Source organism: Dryobates pubescens, chromosome 10, assembly GCF_014839835.1.
Source record: "Dryobates pubescens isolate bDryPub1 chromosome 10, bDryPub1.pri, whole genome shotgun sequence".
Classification (NCBI taxonomy): Eukaryota; Metazoa; Chordata; class Aves; order Piciformes; family Picidae; genus Dryobates; species Dryobates pubescens.
In genome coordinates this window covers 34,050,613-34,071,993 of record NC_071621.1, presented here as the reverse complement: position 1 = coordinate 34,071,993, position 21,381 = coordinate 34,050,613, and the positions used below count along the sequence as shown (strand labels likewise).

General features: G+C 44.6%; 1 protein-coding gene across 1 annotated transcript in view; it reads right to left on the bottom strand.

Moving 5' to 3' along the window:
* SLC36A4 (solute carrier family 36 member 4) overlaps positions 1-21,381 on the bottom strand; it is a 96,512-nt gene that overhangs the window by 54,208 nt on the left and 20,923 nt on the right. Inside the window, exons 7-8 of the mRNA XM_054164582.1 lie at positions 9,763-9,990; positions 6,321-6,419 (exon numbers count right to left, since the gene is read on the bottom strand). Coding sequence (XP_054020557.1) covers positions 6,321-6,419; positions 9,763-9,990 — 327 coding nt within the window. The remainder of the gene's footprint in view (positions 1-6,320; positions 6,420-9,762; positions 9,991-21,381) is intronic.

Genomic DNA, 21,381 nt, shown 5'->3' with positions numbered 1-21,381 from the left:
ACCCTACCTTTTACTGCAAGGCTGCGATATCCAGGTTCAAAAGCAGTTTTAAAAGACATCTTCAAGCAACAAAATAAAGTATCAGAAGCCTTATTTTCCATACCTCAAATTACTGTTGGAAAGTAACATTTTACCTCCTCAAGGCTAATCAGCACTCAACAGGGGAAAAACAAAACAAAAAACCAGCACCATCACCCAGCACCAGAACAAGAGGACATAGTCTCAAGCTGCACCCCGGGAGGTTTGGGCTGGATCTTAGGGAGAAATTCTTCATGGAAAGAGTGATTGACCATTGGAATGTGCTGCCCAGGGAGGTGGTGGAGTCACCATCACTGGAGGTGTTTAGGAAGAGACTGGATGGGGTGCTTGGTGCCATGGTTTAATTGATTAGATGGTGTTGGGTGATAGGTTGGACACAATGATCTTGAAGGTCTCTTCCAACTTGGTCAATTCAATTCAATTCAATTCAATTCAATTCAATTCAATTCAATTCAATTCTATTCTATTCCATTCCATTCCATTCCATCCTAACTCAAACCAAACAAAAAAGTACCCCCACCACACTCAGCTGTACAAACTGTACATAGCTCAGGATATTTATAAGTAATAGAGAAGAAAACATTCTCTTTCTTGTTTAAACATTACAAATGTATTTCATCCTCCTTTCCCCTGAAGCTTATCTTGAAATACCATTTCCACCTTTGATTTTGGTTTTTATACCTTGAATGAGAAAGGCAACCAGACTTCCACTGCAAAACATTCATTAAGTTTAACTGCTATTATATAAGCATGACATTATGCAAAGCTATTACCTGCACATGATAATGCTGCAGGCATATTTAAGGCTTTGCATTTACACCCCTCTGAGAAGGATATTCAAGAGGTTTAACTACATTTTTGGCACAGTCTGAAGTTACTTTTCACTTCAAGTAACCAAAATTTCACATTCATTATTAAACAGACCTACTCACCTTTGAGATAGGAAAGAGGCTCTTGAACATACTTCTTACAAAACAATATTACATGTTCTGTGTAAGACACATTCACTCTGTCCCATCACCTGCAACTATTGTATTCAAGCAGTGGTGTTGTCTTCTGTGGCCTGAACACCATCCCCATGATTTGCCAGGTAGCCTGGCCTAGTACAGGGAGCCCACAGACAGAAAGAAGCTAAAGCAGAGGGAAAGAAGCAGCTGCAGATTCTCCCATCCCCAACGCAGCCCTGTACTGAGAAAGGGCCACTGAGGGTTGAATATATGTTTCCCCCATCTTCTAACAAACATATTATTGCTTTCTGAAGACAAATCTTCAATTTAAAGCTGAAACCAAAACTGAGTATCTTACATGGTGTGTTATATTCACTCGATTGCTGCAGCTCTGTTGCTCTACCATTCCACAAAATGTCGTAACATTGACTTTCACAAGGTCACCCTGGTCAGCTTAAAATCTGAACTTACAAGTGTTGAAATCTCAAACTGACTCTGAAGACCTTGAGTGATGATCACCAGATTGACAGTACTGAGCTCTCCAGTTGCTGTTTGCTAACTCAATAGTAAGGGATCACTGAGTACGCCTGCTGCCAACTCCTCGTGTTAGCACACAGTGATGGCAGACCACCTGGCTGCCAAGATACTCACAATCTGAAGCAGATACCTTATACCAAACAGCTGTGACCCCATTTTTACAGACAACTCAAGCAGGGAGCAAAGAATTGAACAGCACAAGCAACAGAGTGCAGCACTTTTTAATCCTGTTACAAGTATCACTCAGAGTTTAGCATGCATTAGCATTAATCAGCCCTTTGATGTGGCTGTAACCTTATGTCTGCCTTAGTAGTTGAAGCAACAATTGAACAAGCAGCCTGGACTACAGCAGTTCTTCGTATCTGCCATCAAACCAGTTTAGATTGACCTCAAAAGAAGATATGGACATCTCAGTCATCAGCATATATTATTCTCAAAACTATCTTAAAATATTTTTATAACACTGGCTGATGAGAGAGAATAGAATAGAATAGAATAGAATAGAATAGAATAGAATAGAATAGAATAGAATAGACCAAGTAGGAAGAGATCTTCAAGATAATTGCATCCAGCCCATCATCCAAAACCATCTAATCATCTAACCCATGGCACCAAGCACCCCATCCAGTCTCTTCCTAAACACCTCCGATGATGGCGACTCCACCACCTCCCCAGGCAGCACATTCCAATGGCCAATCTCTCTTCCTGGGAAGAATTTCTTCCTAACATCCAGCCTAAACCTCCCCTGGCACAGCTTGAGACTGTGCCCTCTTGTTCTGGTGCTGGTTGCCTGGGAGAAGAGACCAACCCCCACCTGCCTACAACCTCCCTTCAGGTAGTTGTAGACAGCAATAAAGTCTGCCCCGAGCCTCCTCTTCTCCAGGCTAAGCAACCCCAGCTCCCTCAGCCTCTCCTCACAGGGCTGTGCTCCAAACCCCTCCCCAGCTTTGTTGCCCTTCTCTGGACACCTTTCAGCAACTCAACATCTTTCCTAAACTGAGGGGCCCAGAACTGGACACAGGACTCAAGGTGTGGCCTAACCAGTGCTGAGTCCAGGGGCAGAATGACTTCCCTGCTCCTGCTGGCCACATTCTTCCTGCTGCAGGCCAGGATGCCATTGGCCTTCTTGGCCACCTGGGCACACTGCTGGCTCATGTTCAGCCTACTGTCAATCAGCACCTCCAGGTCCCTCTCTGCCTGGCCGCTCTCCAGCCACTCTGACCCCAGCCTGTAGCACTGCATGGGGTTGTTGTGGTGCTATACCACGAAGCAACAAAGATGTTTAACTAGCTCTTACTATTCCACAATTGCTAGCTTCAAGGCACTGCCTTAGTTTATTAGAGATTCTGTATCTCAATTATAAGCAGCCTACTCTTCCTCTTTGACTTACTACAGACACCAGTCAGTAAAATTAATGTTCTTAAAGTCTACTTATCAAGGGGTAAGCTATAGCCAAAGCAACAGTACTCCAAATTGTTTCCATAATGCTCATTTTCTTATTACACAGGGACAGCTAATCAGTCCCAAACTAATGACACATATTAACACAAACTCATGTTTTCACACTAACTGCCTAAGAGAGAAATATCCTCTCTCAAGATAAAGAAATAAATCCTACTAGGAATGTGCTGAGTCACTGCACCTCCCTGAATCATGTTCCCCATGGAAAACAGGACTTTAGATTCCTCCATTGAAGCAGACTCATTAATTTTAATAATTACTGAAGAATTATAGTCATACTTCAAGTGATTAGATTACTGCTGGATGTAACAGAATCACAGAACCAACCAGATTGGAAAAGACCTCAGAGATCATCAAGCCCAACCTATCACCCAAAACCACCTGACAACTAAACCATGGCACCAAGTGCCACATCCAATCCTTTTTTGAACACCTCCAGGGATGGTGACTCCACCACCTCCCTGGGCAGCACATCCCAATGGCCAATCACTCTTTCTGGGAAGAACCTTCTCCTCACCTCCAGCCTAAACTTCCCCTGGTGCAGCTTGAGACTGTGTCCTCTTGTTCTGGTACTGGTTGCCTGGGAGAAGAGACCAACCCCCACCAGGCTACAACCTCCCTTCAGGTAGTTGTAGACAGCAAGAAGGTCTCCCCTGAGCCTCCTATTCTCCAGGCTAAACAACCCCAGCTCCCTCAGCCTCTCCTCACAGGGCTGTGCTCCAGATCCCTCCCCAGCCTCATTGCCCTTCTCTGGATATGTTCAAGTGTCTCAATATCCTTCTTAAATTGAGGGGCCCAGAACTGGACACAGTATTCAAGGTGTGGCCTATCCAGTGCTGAGTACAGGGGCACAATGACTTCTCTGCTTCTGCTGGCCACACTATTCCTGATACAGGCCAGGATGCCACTGGCACTCTTGGCCACCTGGGCACACTGTTGGCTCATGTTCAGCCTACTGTCAACCAGTACCCCCCAGGTCCCTTTCTGCCTGGCTGCTCTCCAGCCACTCTGACCCCAGCCTGTAGCTCTGCATGGGGTTGTTGTGGCCAATGTGTAGAACCTGGCACTTAGATGTGTTAAATCTCCTGCCCTTGGACTCTGCCCATCTGTCCAGTCTGTCATGGTCCCTCTGCTGAGCCCTCCTACACTCTAACAGATCAACACCTGCTCCCAATTTAGTGTTGTCTGCAAATTTACTAATGGTGGACTCAATCCCCTTGTCCAGATCATCAATAAAGATATTGAACAGGCTGGGGCCCAGCAACTGATCCCTGGGGCACACCACTGGTGCCTGGCTGCCAGCTGGATGCGGCACCATTCACCACCACACTCTGGGCTCAGCCTCCAGCCAGTTCCCAACCCAGCAGAGAGTGCACCTGTCCAAGCCACATGATGACAAATACTAAACTGAAAGACAAGGGGGGGGGTGGGGGGGGTGGGTGTGGAAATCCATATATAAAAATCTGTTTGTAACAACAGGATCAAAAAAAATCAGTGCTAGAGAACTTTCCCCCTAGTCAATTACTTTGTTCAAAGAAAAGAGCATGGCATTATGAACTGCTATTTATTTCCTGTCTACATTAGCCACTCCCCTGTTAATAAAAACAAAAATCAATTAAGTATCTTTGAAAATAAATCTTCCTGACTGCTATGGCTAAGACTCAGGACTGTTTTATACTGTGCCTTATAAATCTTCTGCTCCCCTACTCAAACTGTTGATCATTAAATATTCCTAGCAGGAAAGACCATTTTACACAGATCGGTGGTGACAGAGACACCACACCAAGGGAATTTTTCCTTTCCTCAGGTTGTGCTTAAGGTGGTTTAACCAGGCAAAAAAATCTCAGAACTTCATTTGCTGTCCCTGTTCAGAACAATCAATAATCTGGCTGCTCTCAGGTGAATACAGGATGAATTACAATAAAGAATGTTTGGAGTCAAGGAAAAGGAAAAATGAGGCCTCAGAACTGTCTAAGGCTAACTTACTGCATAAAATAAATCAGCCACAATCAACTGATAAAATTAAGACCATAGGTCTTTCCTTTATAATGTAACCTTCAGATAGCATCACAGGATAAGGGTTATTTGCAAGCCGCTCCAGAATACAATCTAAAAATCAAGTCTCTAACATCAAGACAGAGGGACCTTGACAGGCTGGACAGATGGGCAGAGGCCAAGGGCAGGAGATTTAACACATCCAAGTGCTGGGTTCTGCACATTGGCCACAGCAACCCCATGCAGTGCTACAAGCTGGGGTCAGAGTGGCTGGAGAGCAGCCAGGCAGAGTGGGACCTGGGGGTGCTGGTTGACAGCCAGCTCAACATGAGCTAGTATTGTGCTCAGGTGGCCAAAAAGGCCAATGTCATCCTGGCCTGCAGCAGGAAGAGTGTGGCCAGCAGGAGCAGCGAAGTCATTCTGCCCCTGGACCCAGCACTGGTTAGGCCACACCTTGAGTCCTGTGTCCAGTTCTGGGCCCCTCAGTTTAGGAAAGATGTTGAGATGCTGGAAGGTGTCCAGAGAAGGGCAATGAAGCTGGGGAGACGTCTCAAGCACAAGCCCTGTGAGGAGAGGCTGAGGGAGCCGGGGTGGTTCAGCCTGGAGAAGAGGAGACTCAAGGGAGACCTTATTGCTCTCTACAGCTACCTGAAGGGAGGTTGTAGCCAGGTGGGGGTTGATTGCAAGAGATCCACATTTACTAACTGGATTTGTGAGTGCTAGGTCTGTTTAATCAAGATACTTCAGGAAACAATGAAGAAGAGAGGTTCACTGTCAGAAAGCCACAAATGAAAAACCAGTCTGGTATTTCTACCCTTTTTTTTAATCATCTCTATCAATTCATATTTACAGGGCAAGTTTGAGGCAAGAATAATGCATTTCTGATAAATCACATTGTCCTCTGTGATCCCAAAAAGGAAAGAAGGATGCTGAGTGTGTTCCTATTTTTACACATTCGTCACCTCAAACTGAGCTGTTGAATCATTCTAATTATGGTATCATCATATGATTAGCTGAGTACTATATCATTATATATCATCTTATTATACCAGTTATTACACCATTATTTCAATCTACCTTCAACTAAAGGCATTCTCCTAATTCAGGGAAGTGTTAAGTGTCCAAGTAGCAACCAGCATTCACCAAGCTCCCCTTTGATGGGGTTGTTGCACCCTCAACTTCTGCATTACTTGACAAAACAAATGAACCCTTTTCATACCAACATGGCAGAGCAGTGCTTCAACAAAAACAACAACTAAATAACAGCAGGACTAAAGCTGCCTGAATCCCACCATTCAGCACAGATTCAGGTATTCTGAGGAGTGAGCAAAAAGGACTTACCACACCAATTCCTTCAAAGGCAAATATTGCAGTCCCAAAAAACAGTGGGTATTTCTTCCAGCCAGCCACAAAAGACAGTTTTCTAGGATCTATCATATCCTGAATTATGAAAAACAACAAAAAAAACCACACAGTGATATGTAAAGCACATTAGCTGTTCCTACAGCTTTGATCGATGTGTCATGCTACAGGAAAGAGACCTCGGCACATGCAGACAGTGGTGTATAGACTGTTATTGGCACTCCCTGGTTTTCCTCCCAAACTTAGTCCTTTGTACACATTGAGAGCCACCTTCCCACCCATACACAGACATTTGCAGGTAAGAATGGAATGGAATGGAATGGAATGGAATGGAATGGAATGGAATGGAATGGAATGGAATGGAATGGAATGGACCAGGTTAGAAGAGACCTTCAAGATCATTGCATCCAACCTATCACCCAACACCATCTAATCAACTAAACCATGGCACCAAGCGCCCCACCAAGACTCCTCCTAAACACCTCCAGTGATGGTGACTCCACCACCTCCCTGGGCAGTACATTCCAATGGGCAATCACTCTCTCTATGAAGAATTTCTTCCTAACACCCAGCCTAAACCTCCCCTGATGGAGCTTGAGACTGTGTCCCCTTGCTCTGGTGCTGCTTGCCTGGGAGAAGAGACCAGCACCTGCCTGTGTACAACCTCCCTTCAGGCAGTTGAAGAGAGCAATAAGGTCTGCCCTAAGCCTCCTCTTCTCCAGGCTAAGCAACCCCAGCTATGTCCACATTGCTGACACTAGAAATCCTCAAACTATCCCACTGGTGTATGGGAGTGAGCATCAATTAAAACAAAAGGCAAAGCTCACACCTCAAGCTTACTCTTTTGCAATCTTATGCTATTCTGACTGTGTTGCATTTTCTTATCTGCTTTCATATTGGACAGATACTCTTCATATACATAAGGGACAGTTTAAGAAAATCCTTTTTATACAAGTTGGGTTCCTGCAGACCAACTAATTGCTCTCTATCTTCCCCAATCTCTTTATGTAACATCTCCTGCCTCCTCTCCCAGTGAATATCTCCTGCTGGCTTTTCCACCCTCCTCCTTCCCTCCCATCCTCCACTCCCTACGTGTTTCATAACGCTCATGTGAAACAATAGTGGCTCTCACCATGTACCTACACCATGTATGCAACTGTGTCTATCACTTAGCACTTTTAAAAAACCATCAGAAAAAAAAATTAGAGCTTTCCAGATGTGATTTTTTTTTTCTGCCTTCAGTTTAATTTGTTCCATTATGGAATACCTCCAAATACAAAAACCAGCAGCACCCAGAAAATGCAGCAACTATTCAACTTCTCAGGAGATGGAAGTCTGCAATGTGTATTACCAAAGGGTAAGTCTTAACATTTTCCTGATTGTACTGGAGGAAAACTAGAAATAAATATTGCTGTTCTAACACTCTTGAGTTGCAATCGATGGCTCAATGTGCAAATAGAGACCAGGGACAGGTGAGGTCCCTCAGAGGTCAGTACTGGGACAGTGCTGTTTAACATCTTTGTCAGCAATATGGGCAGTGGCAATGAGTGTACCCTCAGCAAGTCTGTGGATGACACCAAGCTGTGTGGTCCAGCTGACATGCTGGAGGAAAGGGATGCCATCCAGAGGGACTTGGACAGGCTTGAGAGGTGGGCCCAAACCAACCTCAAAAAGTTCAACAAGGCCAAGTGCAAGGTCCTACACCTGGGTCAAGGCAATCAGGGAAGAGAAAGCTCTGGGGAGACCTTATAGTAACCTGAAGGGGGCCTACAAGAAAGCTGGAGAGGGACTTACTACAAGGGCTCTCAATGACAGGATGCAAGGGAATGGATAGAATAGAATAGAATAGAATAGAATAGAATAGAATAGAATAGAATAGAATAGAATAGAATAGACCAGGTTGGAAAAGACCTTCGAGATCATCGTGTCCAACCTATCATCCAACACCACCTAATCAACTAAACCATGCAACCAAGCACCCTATCAAGTCTCCTCCTAAACACCTTCAATGATGGTGACTGCACCACCTCCCTGGGCAGCCCATTCCAAGGGGCAATCACTCTCTCTGTGTAGAATTTGTTCCTAACCTCCAGCCTAAACCTCCCCTGGCACAGCTTGAGACTGTGTCCTCTTGTTCTGGTGCTGGTTGCCTGGAAGAAGAGACCAACTTGAGAAGAGTAGATTTAGACTGGGTATTAGGAAGAAATTATTGACAGTGAGAATGGTGATACACTGAAACATGTTTCCCAGGAAGGTTGTGAATGTCCCCTCTCTGGAGGCATTCAAGGCCAGGTTGGATGAGGCCTTGAACAACCTGGTATAGTGGAAGGTGTCCCTGCCCATGGCAGAGGGGCTGGTAATAGATGATCTTTAATGTCACTTCTGCCCTAAACCATCCTATGAACTTATGAATCTATGAACTGTTCTGGTGCTGCACCAGAAAGATTGACCACAGATGAAAAACCTTGCAAGTTCTGTCTGCAACTCATACAAATTCACACATGCTTCCACTCAAGGCCTCCAAGTTGTAACAAGACATATTTTTATTATCTCAGTTGCAGCAATATTATCCTTTCTTTCAAAAATACTGGACAACCTTGTGTTTAAAGCCTGTCTCAAGTACTAAGGCATCTCCTTAAATTAAGATGCCTAGGCTGAACATGAGCCTGCAGTGTGCCCAGGCAGCCAGGAGGGCCAATGGCATCCTGGCCTGCATCAAGAACAGTGTGGCCAGCAGGAGCAGGGAGGTCATTCTGCCCCTGTACACTGCACTGGTTAGGCTGCACCTTAAGTCCTGTGTCCAGTTCTGGGCCCCTCAGTTTAGGAAGGAGGTTGACTTGCTGAAGCATGTCCAGAGAAGGGCAACGAAGTTGGTGAGGGGTTTGGAACACAGCCCTGTGAGGAGAGGCTGAGGGAGCTGGGGTTGCTTAGCCTGGAGAAGAGGAGGCTCAGGGGAGACCTTATTGCTCTCTACAACTACTTGAAGGGAGGTTGTAGACAGGCAGATCTTGATCTCTTCTCCCAGGCAGCCAGTACCAGAACAAGAGGACACAGTCTCAGGCTGTGCCAGGGGAGGTTTAGGCTGGACGTTAGGAAGAAGTTCTATACAGAGAGAGTGATTGCCCATTGGAATGGGCTGCCCAGGGAGGTGGTGGAGTCACCATCATTGGAGGTGTTCAGGAGGAGACTTGATGGGGTGCTTGGTGCCATGGGTTAGTTGTTTAGGTGGGTTGGATTGGTTGAGGGGTTGGACACGATGATCTTGAAGGTCTCTTCCAACCTGGTTTATTCTATTCTAAAAATACAAGGTAATTCTGCCTTTCAGAGATTGGCAGTCAGTATCTACCAGATATCAGCTGTCACATGCAACAAATGCAACTTGCCACACTGAAAATGCAGGTATTTGTTTTCTTATACTCACTCTAGCAATGTACTGGTAAATGATCACCAGGCTGACAGCCATGGACACATTGGCAAGCAATGAAAGCAAGGACAGGCTCTTCAGGTCACGAATAAAGACCAGGAGGACCAAGAAGGGCAGGAAACACAGCATGTATGTGCGCAAATCAGTACTCCTCCTCTCAGAGGAACTGCTGGTGGCACTGACATTTATGGAAGCAATCTTGCTTTCCAAGAATCCTTCATGGACCTGTAGGATAGAAGAATAAAGAAAATACATTAAACAGGGGTAGTATGGAACCTCTGTATACAGATGGGCACGTGGCTGTTTATGTAGAGAGGAATTTGTCCCAGCGTATCATGAACCCAAGCTGACTGTGCATGGTCACACTCAAGATTATCTGCTCCATAACCTTCCCTGGCATTAAGGTCAGGCTTACAGGCCTGTAGCACCCCAGATCCTGCCCTTCTGACCCTTCTTGTAGACAGGTGTCACATTTGCTAACTTCCAGTCAATTGGGACCTCCTCAGTTGGCCAATACTGCTCATGAATGACAGCAAGTGGCCCGGCAAGCTCTTCTGCCAGCTCCCTCAACATCCTCAAGTGCATTCCCTCTGGCCCCACAGGCCTAGCAGGTCACTAACTGATTCTCTGTGATTACAGGGACTTTATTCTGTTCCTCATCTCTGTCTTCCAAATCAGGGGGCTGAATACCCTGAAAATAACTAGTCTAACTATTAAAGACTCAGGCAAAGAACTGTGCTATGTGCACACCACGACCAAGAGATGATGGTTATTTTGCTTGCTGCAAGATGCTAATGGTTAGAATCCATTTGTTTTAAATCCCATCATGCCTTTTCCCTAGGAGTGTATCTTTTCCTTTTCCCTTCCACTGCAGCAAATCAGCACTTGACTGTGCTCAATCTGCTCATGCTGCAGAAAGCCTTTGGCTTGATGACTACAAAAAGGTACCAAGGCAGGGGAAAAATAAATTAAAAACTTTTAATAAAAGTTCCATATTGCACAAAGTCTTAAACAAAAATGGGAAAACAATGTGTAAGATAACCTATGAAGACAGTACTCTGACTCCCAGGTACTGCCAGGCAACCAGCTACTACAGCCACAGTCTTAAAACTTAATATGGAACCAAATTCAAAAGAAGATTGACAGGAAGCATACAAGTGTAGCAATTCTTAAATATTACTATCCTTATCACACTGCTCACAGGCATGGGCCCAAGACTGCTCAATTTATAGACAATTCTCTCAATGTCATTTCTTCTTTATAGTGTCAGTTTATTATCTGTGCAAGTGAAATAAGATCATAGATCCTGCCTCAAAAATCCAAACATGGTAGGCTGTACAATAAAGAGGGCAATCATTATCATTGCGGTGCAAGCTCTTACAAAGCTGTGGTATTTCTAAGCAAACATCACCACTGCCAGAGCTTAAATCCACCTGGTTTATTTTATAGGTCACACTAACTCAGGGCTACTACTTTTCTTTTGTATTTTGAGGAATAAGAAGTGGTGGAGAAAATCATAGCATCATAGCGTGCGTCAGGGACCCCCAGAGGTCATCTTGTCAAACCCCCCCAAAAAGAAGACAAGACACAGATAGAGGAGGCAATCAAAGGTTCACTAGCACTATGAGGCAGAGGGAGATAGCAGCTGTGTGGTGGTAGGGCCAAATAGGCCCAGCACAAACCCAGACAGATCCTGGTATGTCTAGATATGGTCCCACTCTCTCCACTCCTTCCTGCAGGAGTCCAAGTTAACATGGGAAAAGGGACAAAACAACAGGTAAACAATGCCTCCCTTTTGGGCAAGAGCACGTGCCTCTCCTAGACCAGGCCTATGTCCCTGCCTTCCTATGGTCACAGCCTGGCAAACTCCCATTTCATTGTGTAACTGTTTGCTGGCTTCAGCTGCCCTGTTGGCCCCATTGAATCTCAGGCAAGTGATAAACACAGGCTGATTTGTAGTCGCCCTGACTTGCCTGCTTGGATCTGCCTTGCTTGGACCTGCCTTGCCTAGACTCGCCTTGTCCAAGACCTGGGATAGAAGCCATGAGCCCTACTTACTGCAAGCCCGAGAAGCCATGAGCCTTGGGAGTCAAGCCTGGCATCCCTATCAACTGGAATTTGTGCTGTGCCTCAGTTTACCCAGGAAGATGAAAGAACCCTTCATGGAAATGCATCATACCACCCGCCGTCCTGCTGGAGCCAGACCAGCCATCCAGACAGCATGGTGACCCTGCCAGCAACTAGCACCAATCCCTTGCCATGCTAGGTGCATGAGAGCACCTCACAGCCTCAATGGCTAATACACAGAAGCAGCATCCCCCCTACTTGGGTGGAACTCAGTGAGTAGTTTATTGCCTCCTGTGTTTAATGGTTCTTCTTCAGTCTCCCCCTGTAGTCGAGCACCATAGAATCAATAAGGTTGGAAGAGACAGTATCACAGTGTCACCAAGGTTGGAAGAGACCTCAAAGATCATCAAGTCCAACCTGTCACCACAGACCTCATGACTAGACCATGGCATCAAGGAGCTGTGACAATAGCCTTTGGCCAAGGTATCATTAGACTTGGCAATGCACTTTTTTTATCACCATTCCCTGGTACTAAATCAGCTTTGGAGAGGGAGTGATGGGGACTGGACTTACACTTTTGCAAACAAATGAGGATGCAAAAAAATGCCACTTACTATATGGTTACCCTAAAGAGGCACCACCCAAAAGAGCTGCAGAAATTCGAGGCAGCAACAGGTATGCAGTCATGTATGGTAGGGTAGCATAGAATAGAGTAGAATAGAACAGAACAGAACAGAACAGAATACATAGAATAAACCAGGTTGGAAGAGACCTTCAAGATCATCACGTCCAACCCATCAACCAATCCAACACCACCCAAACAACTAACCCACGGCACCAAGCACCCCATCAAATCTTCTCCTGAAATCCTCCAATAGAATAGAATAGAATAGAACCTCAGAGATCAGCAAGTCCAACCTATCACCCAACACCTCAGGACTAACTAAGCCACGGTTTCAAGTGCCACATCCAGTCCCTTTTTGAACACCTCCAGGGATGGGGACTCCACCCCCTCCCTGGGCAGCACATTCCAATGGCCAGTTACTCTTTCTGGGAAGAACTTTCTCTTCACCTCCAGCCTAAACCTCCCCTGGCGCAGCTTGAGACTGCGTTATTACTGAAACACTGTTTCCACCTTGCGAGAATCTTAAGCATCACTTACACAACATCTAACGTTTGTTTAGTTTTCACCAAGATAACATTTTCAGAAAGCTGTGATTAATACATTTAGAAGTGAAATCCAGTGGATTCATGCAGCCTCAGTAACTCCACTTTGCCAAACAATGTCGAACACTTAATCAAAATGACTTCCCTCACGCTGCATAAAGTAAAGCTCTCTGTAAACGTTGCCTGCTTTCTCACCACACTTAAAACAGACATACAAAGCAAACACTGCCAACCACCTTTCACCTCACCTGCAGTCTCGTGTGTTTACTTGCGTGCACGTGTTCGCAGACAGCCAGAGCTGCTCTGTGCACAAGGACACACAAGAGGCATTTCTAAGAATTGCAGTGTGATTTGAGCATCTGAGCCCCACTGAAAACATCAGTTACAGCAAATATTTAAGCTAAGAGCAGTCAGGCTGAGAGGGACCTGGGAGTGCTGGTTGATGGTAGGCTGAACATGAGCCTGCAGTGCGCCCAGGCAGCCAGGAGGGCCAGTGGCATCCTGGCCTGCATCAGGAACAGTGTGGCCAGCAGGAGCAGGGAGGTCATTCTGCCCCTGTACACTGCACTGGTTAGGCCGCACCTCGAGTACTGTGTCCAGTTCTGGGCCCCTCAGTTTGGGAGGGATGTTGACTTGCTGGAGCATGTCCAGAGAAGGGCAACGAGGTTGGTGAGGGGCTTGGAGCACAAGCCCTATGAGGAGAGATTGAGGGAGCTGGGGTTGCTTAGTCTGGAGAAGAGGAGACTCAGGGGTGACCTTATTGCTCTCTACAACTACCTGAAGGGAAGTTTTACACAGAGAGAGTGATTGCCCACTGGAATGGGCTGCCTGAGGAGGTGGTGGGGTCGCCGACGCTGGGGGTGTTCAGGGCGAGGCTTGACAGGATGCTTGGTTGTATGGTTTAGTTGATTAGGTGGTGTCGGATGACAGGTTGGACATGATGATCTCGAAGGTCTCTTCCAACCTGGTTAATTCTATTCTATTCTATTCTATTCTAAAGTGCCTTCAATTTATATAAATCTCTTTAAGCCTAATGAGTTGGTTTTAAAATAATAAATTATACCTAAGGGGAAAAAAATAAAAGTAACTGACAGCAGGATACACTTTAGGATCTAAACCACATTTTACAAATACCACAGTATAAACCAGCTTCTACTCAAATCATTTCAAGCATTTAAACACTTCATTTTTCTCTTAAGACATTCTATTGCTGTACACAAACCCTTGCAAAATGTTCCTAAAATCAGAAAGATTTGACTTTTCCTATTAATACACCAAATTCCAACTAGACATTCAGTCAGCATTTACTGGCTAATATGACTGTAAAAGGTACTATAATGTAAGTGTTCAGGAGGAGACTTGATGGGGTGTTTGGTGCCATGGTTTAGTTGATTAGGTGGTGTTGGCTGATAGGTTGGACGCGATGATCTCGAAGATCTCTTCCAACCTGGTCTGGTCTATTCTATTCTATTCTATTCTATTCTATTCTATTCTATTCTATTCTATTCTATTCTATTCTACTCTACTCTATTCTATTCTATTCTACTCTATTCTTACATAATTCTGTTCAACATTAGATCTCCTATGATCAGCTACCCTGATGACAGGCTTAAAACCAGATCACATCTCCATGTCGTGTTAGGGAACAGTGGTCATACAAAACTAGGCTTTATATTTATGTGCCTTTTGTTTTCACAGAAATGTGAGGCACATACTACAGTTGCTCATGAACTCTCCACAACTATCATCAGATGAGTGAATAGAATAGAATAGAATAGAATAGAATAGAAGTGAATAGAAGTGAATAGAATAGAATAGAATAGAATAGAATAGAATAGAATAGAATAGAATAGAATAGAAGTGAATAGAATAGAAGTGAATAGAATAGAATAGAATAGAATAGAATAGAATAGAATAGAATAGAATAGAATAGAATAGAATAGAATAGAATAGAATAGAATAGAATAGAATTAACCAGGTTGGAAAAGACCTTCGAGATCATCGAGTCCAACCTATCACCCAACACCATCTAATCAACTAAACCATGGTACCAAGTGCCTCATCCAGTCTCTTCCTAAACACCTCCAGTGATGCTGACTCCACCACCTCCCTGGGCAGCACATTCCAATGGCCAACCACTCTTTCTGTGAAGAATTTCTTCTTAACATCCAGCCTAAACCTCCCCTGGCACAGCTTGAGACTGTGTCCTAATATTGGTGCAAAACACAGTCAACTAAAATGATCAGACTGTGACTCCCCAGTTTGAGCTTCCCACTTCCCACTCACACATTTCAGATAGGAGCTATATTTCTATGATAGCCCACAACACTATAGTCTGCTTTACAATGCTGTGAGCATGCTACTCCTTCTCCCTGTACTCTTCCCTGCCTCAGCATTCACCAGAAGAAAACAAAGGCCAACTAGATTCTCAAAAATGTCATGATTTTCAGAGCCTGAGTCAGATCCAGTTTAAAGAAAGAAGGAGCATCAAGGACATTCTAGCTGGAAGGACAAAAAAAAAGCAAATCAGATTTACAGTCATGGCTGTCTTAGTCCTAACTATGAAAAATCACCTACTTCTTGTATGTTTTTATCCCAAAACTTGCAATTCTAGGTCTGTAATAAAGGTTAGTTCCACGTAATTCAGTTTCCCTATTGCCCCTTCTTCTGTTCCACACCATCTCTTATTTGAGTCACTTTGCTTGTCTTCCACTACACCAAACATCATATTCTCAACAGTCTTCTGCATTACCTCATTTACAAATGGAGGTTTGGGTCACTGAATCATAGAATTATTTAGGTTAGACAGGACCTCAGGAAATCTGTAGCCCAATTACTTGTTCATAGCTCCAACAGTTACGGGGTCAAAACAGATTGCTCCTCTCCCCATTCTCCAGCTGGGCCTTGAAATAGTCTAACGATGGAGACTGTTGCACAGCCTCCCTGGGTAATTGGTTCCAGTTGTTTGACTGTCTTAATGTTTTTCTCTGCCTCAGATCAGAATCTCCTGTGTTATTCTATGTCCACTTTCTCATGTCCTCCCACTTGACCTCAGCAAGGAGCTTGGTTCTGCTTTCTAGACAACCTGTTTGCAGTCCTGGACAGCTGTTGCTAGGTACTCCAAAAGCCTGCTCTTCTTTAAGCTGCAAAAGCCCAGCTTCCTCAGCCCTCACAGGGCAAGTGCTTCAGCCCCAGTTACTTCAAATAAATTTAAAAACATGTAAGTCAGAGGCCTGCCTGAAACAGGTCTGTTTCCCAAAGCCTATCCTATGGAAGATTATAACTTAGTGTAGTAATAAAACCCAAGTGAAATGAAGTTCCACACACGCCTTAATAACTGCTGAAATTGCACACAGAGTATTTTAGACATCAGCTTGCCATCAGATGACAAAGCTACTGTGACTGCAACACTGCTGAACTGCCCCAACTCTTAGCCTGACTCCACAGGGGAGTAGCTTCAGCCCTCTGATCATCTATGTACCATGTAACTGATCCTAAGGACACAGTTATACTGATGCAAAGACACAGGAGGAGAGTTTCTTTCCTGTTACAGAAACCACAGAATTAACCAGGTTAGAAAAGACCGTCAAGATCAAGTCCAATCTATTACCTAACACCATCTAATCAACTAAAGCATGACACTAAGTGCCACACCCAGTCTTATTTTAAGCATTTCCAGGCACAGTGACTGCACCACCTCCCTGGGCAGCCCATCCCAATAGCCAATCACTCTTTCTGGAAAGAATTTTGCCCTATCATCCAGCCTAAACCTCCCCTGGTGCAGCTTGAGACTGTGTCCTCTTGTTCTGGTGCTGGTTGCCTGGGAGAAGAGACCAAGATCTGCCTGTCTACAACCTCCCTTCAGGTAGTTGTAGAGAGCAATAAGGTCACCCCTGAGTCTCCTCTTCTCCAGGCTAAGCAACCCCAGCTCCCTCAGCCTCTCCTTATAGGGCTTGTGTTCCAAACCCCTCACCAACTTCATTGCCCTTCTCTGGACACGTTCTGGCAACTCAACATCTTTCCTAAACTGAGGGGCCCAGAACTGGACACAGGACTCAAGGTATGGCCTGGAGTACTGCATACCTTTCAATCAACTTCATATCAATAGAGGAGCTTTAACACTATCAGAGCAGTACCACTTACAGTAAGGTCACAGAAAATACTGATACCACAATAGCTGATTTTGAAACATGACAGAATACTGATCCTGTACAGACTCAGAAGAGGCTCATGGCATGGCATGGAATAGAATAGAATAGAATAGACCAGACCAGGTTGGAAGAGACCTTCAAGATCATCACGTCCAACCTATCATCCAACACCACCTAATCAACTAACCCATGGCACCAAGCACCCCATCAAGTCTCCTCCTGAACACCTCCAGTGATGGTGACTCCACCACCTCCCCGGGCAGCCCATTCCAATGGGCAATCACTCTCTCTGTATAGAACTTCTTCCTAATCTCCAGCCTAAACCTCCCCTGGCACAGCTTGAGAGATAAGATCTGGCAAAAGTCAGCTGTGTGGGAGATCTGAACAAACAGGCAAGACTGACTGAGTAATGAGAGAAAGCTGAGTCAGAAAGTAAAAGACAAGAATTACAGAAAGTAAGGGTCATTATACCCCCCCAGAGTGGAGCAACCAGCTCTGGGAGATTGGATGGTAAGGAGCAGCAGAGGAAAATTCTAATGAAGATGAGCCTCTATGGATTTGTTCAGGTGCAGGCCAACATCACCATCACTGCCAAAGTGCATTCTTACAAAGTTTCATCAGGTAACTCTTAAAACTGCTCACACAAGTAACGAAATACCAAGCAGCAGGAGGAGTTTGGATTTTTTTAAAGTCTCATATTCTGTTTAGCTTAGTGCAAGTTTACTGCTGATTGTGTTAGGATGGACTATGACTCACTGTCTGTCTAACTCAGCCTCTGAAATATTTGAATTAATATAATCTTAGATTCGTATTCTGGACAACAATCACTTCCAATCTCCTGCTGCTTTCTGCTACTGCATCACTGCACATGGCTGTCATGCTGGGCCAAGAACATCAGATACTGCATCTAACTTTCTTTTCCCTGAGGAAAGCAAAACAATCTGAAATACATAATCAGAGTGTCAGACAGTTTAGACAAATCTTTTCACTTAGCCATCCAATTGATCTGTTCTTGGAAAAGGCATGCAAAACATATTCTTTTGTATATAGAATCATAGAATCAACAAGGTTGGAAGAGACCTCAGAGATCATCAGGTCCAACCTGTCACCCAGCACCTCATGGCTAACTAAACCATGGCTTCAAGGGCCACTTCCAGTCCTTTTTGGAACACCTCCAGGGACGATGACTCCACCAGTGGCCAATTACTCTCTCTGTGAAGAACTTTCTCCTCACCTCCAGCCTAAACTTCCCCTGACACAGCTTGAGACTGTGTATGTCACAGAGCCTAGTGACTGCTTTTTAACTTCCCATTTGAACACACATTATCTGCATTTTGTTCTATGATTATCATGAGTGTACCTGGGAGTTGCACAGACATTTCCCTAAACCACATGAGGAAATAGCATTATGGCTTTAGAAAGGAAGCACACAGCCACTGAAGTCACTAGGCATCAGGACTACTAGTCAAGTCCCCAGTCACAAGGTGACTTCCAACAGCAATCAGTTCAGTTATTCAAGTACTAACTTACATATTGGTGTGATGTCTGAAGCAGCTTTCTTTGCAGGGGTGCTTCACCTGATATGTCATTTAGATAGCTGAAGCACAGGACTCACCAACTTCAGCAGTATCCAAGGAGACTAAACACTTTTGCAAATCTGGTTATCAGATTCCTTATGTCAAGCACTCAGAAAATGACTAAAGCAGACAATTCAGTTCAACTGATGAATACACTTCTTGTAAAAACTGTCTCAGAAGCAAGACATCTACTTCCTTAGTCTCTTTGACCAAGACCATCTCTGTATCCCAAAACTCACTCTTTCTGTCACACAGGCTACAGGACTTTTCAGCACCTAGTGGGATCAAAACAGTAGTGTTTGAGCTCACTGGTTCCTTCTAATTCCTTCTTTATTCAACTTGGAGTAACAGTCAGTACAACAGACAAGGCCAGACCTGGCACAAAACCAATGTTATCAGGCAGATAAAGACTATACTGTGATTCTGCAATTTGGCATGAAAAGGCAAGACAAATGTTCATTTAGTTCTGCTATTTTGTTATCACTCAGTACTCAAACTACCTATTTTTCCACACTTCTAATTTTATACTTAAGTAAAATCTCTTCTTTTATTTTTCTTTCCATTTTAGACTAGACTAGACTAGAATAAACAAATTTACAAAAGCTGGAGGGGGGTGGGGGGCAATAATTCCATTACATAGCATGCCACTGATGGGTCATCTTCAAAGGTCTATAGATCTAATAAAAAGTTCACCCAGCAGCAAGGACCTCTGTGGCATTTTTTAGCTCTATCAGCAAACAACAAGAAAAGGACAATTTTCCAGACAACTCAGCAAATATTCACAAATGAGTTGATAAATGCCAGGACACTTGACTTAAGGTTTTCTGTTGCTCAAGCAGGAACAGCAAAGTAACTATAGCGTGAAAGGGGACCATATTTGCTTTGGCAGGAGGGTTGGACCCCATGATCTCTTGAGGCACCTTCCAACACCTAATATAGTGTGATACTGTGATACTCTTTTGGGCACAGAGTCTTTTTTCTGTCTCAGTGTGCTCCTGCTCCAGTCTTGCTGCAGTCAACCTTCAGGTCCTGTTCCAGTTTTTCTTCAGTTCCATAAGCCCCATATTTGCATGCTGCCAGACTTATCTGGAACTCTACCAACAAATTCTTTGGTATCCCAGGAAAATATTCCTTAGGAAATGGCTTTATTTGCAGTTTGATAAAACTGGAAATAGAGGTTTGTAGAACAAAGAGTTAGGAAAACTGTGATGTAATGCAGCCAACAAGCACTAATTCCCCAAGACAGACGGATGTTGGTCTCTTCTCCCAGGCAAGCAGTACCAGAACAAGAGGACACAGTCTCAGGCTGCACCAGGGGAGATTCAGGCTGGATGTTAGAAAAAAGTTCTATACAGAAAGAGTGATTGCACATTGGAATGGGCTGCCTGGGGAGGTGGTGGAGTCACCATCACTGGAGGTTTTTAGGAGAAGACTTGACGGGGTACTTGGTGCTGTGGGTTAGTTGCTTGGGCGGTGTTGGATTGGTGATGGGTTGGACGCGATGATCTTGAAGGTCTCTTCCAACCTGGTTTATTCTATGTATTCTATGTATTCTATGTATTCTAATCAGAGAAGATTTAGCAACAGAAGGTGTAAGACATATCCATTAGTGAGAATGGTACATCAAACATCTCACAGAATTCAAAAGATAAAGCAAATATTTAGACCCAAATGCACCACTGTGCATCTAACTAAATATTCACCTCAAAACAATCTGAACTGACTAATATTCCAATGATGTGTTAGAAGCAGTGTAAAATGCTTTATCTTCTCTGTCTGAAATATAGAATCAGTCAGAGTTGGAAGGGACCACAAGGATCATCTAGTTCCAACCCCCCTGCCAAGGGCAGGGACACCCCACACTCGCTCAGCCTGGCCAGAGCCTCAGCCAGCCTGGCCTTAAACACCTCCAGGGACAGCACCCCAACCACCTCCCTGGACAACCCATTCCAGGGCTTCACCACTCTCATGGGGAAGAACTTCCTCCTCACCTCCAGCCTGAATCTCCCCACCTCCAGCTTCATTCCATTCCCCCTAGTCCTATCACTACCTGAGATCCTGAGAAGTCCCTCCCCAGCCTTCTTGTAGCCCCCTTCAGATACTGGAAGGCCACAGTTAGGTCACCTCAGAGCCTTCTCTTCTCCAGACTGAACAGCCCCAACTCCTTCAGTCTGTCCTCATAGGAGAGGTGCTCCAGCCCTCTGATCATCCTCAGGGCCCTTCTCTGGAAATATTCCAGCACCTCCATATCCCTCTTGCAATAGGGGCTCCAGAACTGGATGCAGTACTCCAGGTGTGGTCTCCCCAGAGCTGAGTAGAGGGGGAGAATCACCTCTCTTGCCCTGCTGGCCACACTTCTCTTGCTGCAGCCCAGGATCTGATTGGCTTTCCGGGCTGCAAGTGCACACTGAGAGCTCATGTTGAAACAGTGAATAAAGTGAAGGAAGAGATTACTAAATTTGGAGTGCTAGTAGTTACAACAGAGGATATCAAAGAAAGTATCTCAGTGGAAGTTCCCACTGGTTTCAATGGGCTTAATTTACACACACTAGCACATTAACACAATCAGAAGAGTATGGAGCATATTGAAAAGCACTGGCCAAGGAGGTGTATTAGTATCACTTTTACTATGGTTTTCCTTTATCTTAGTTCTC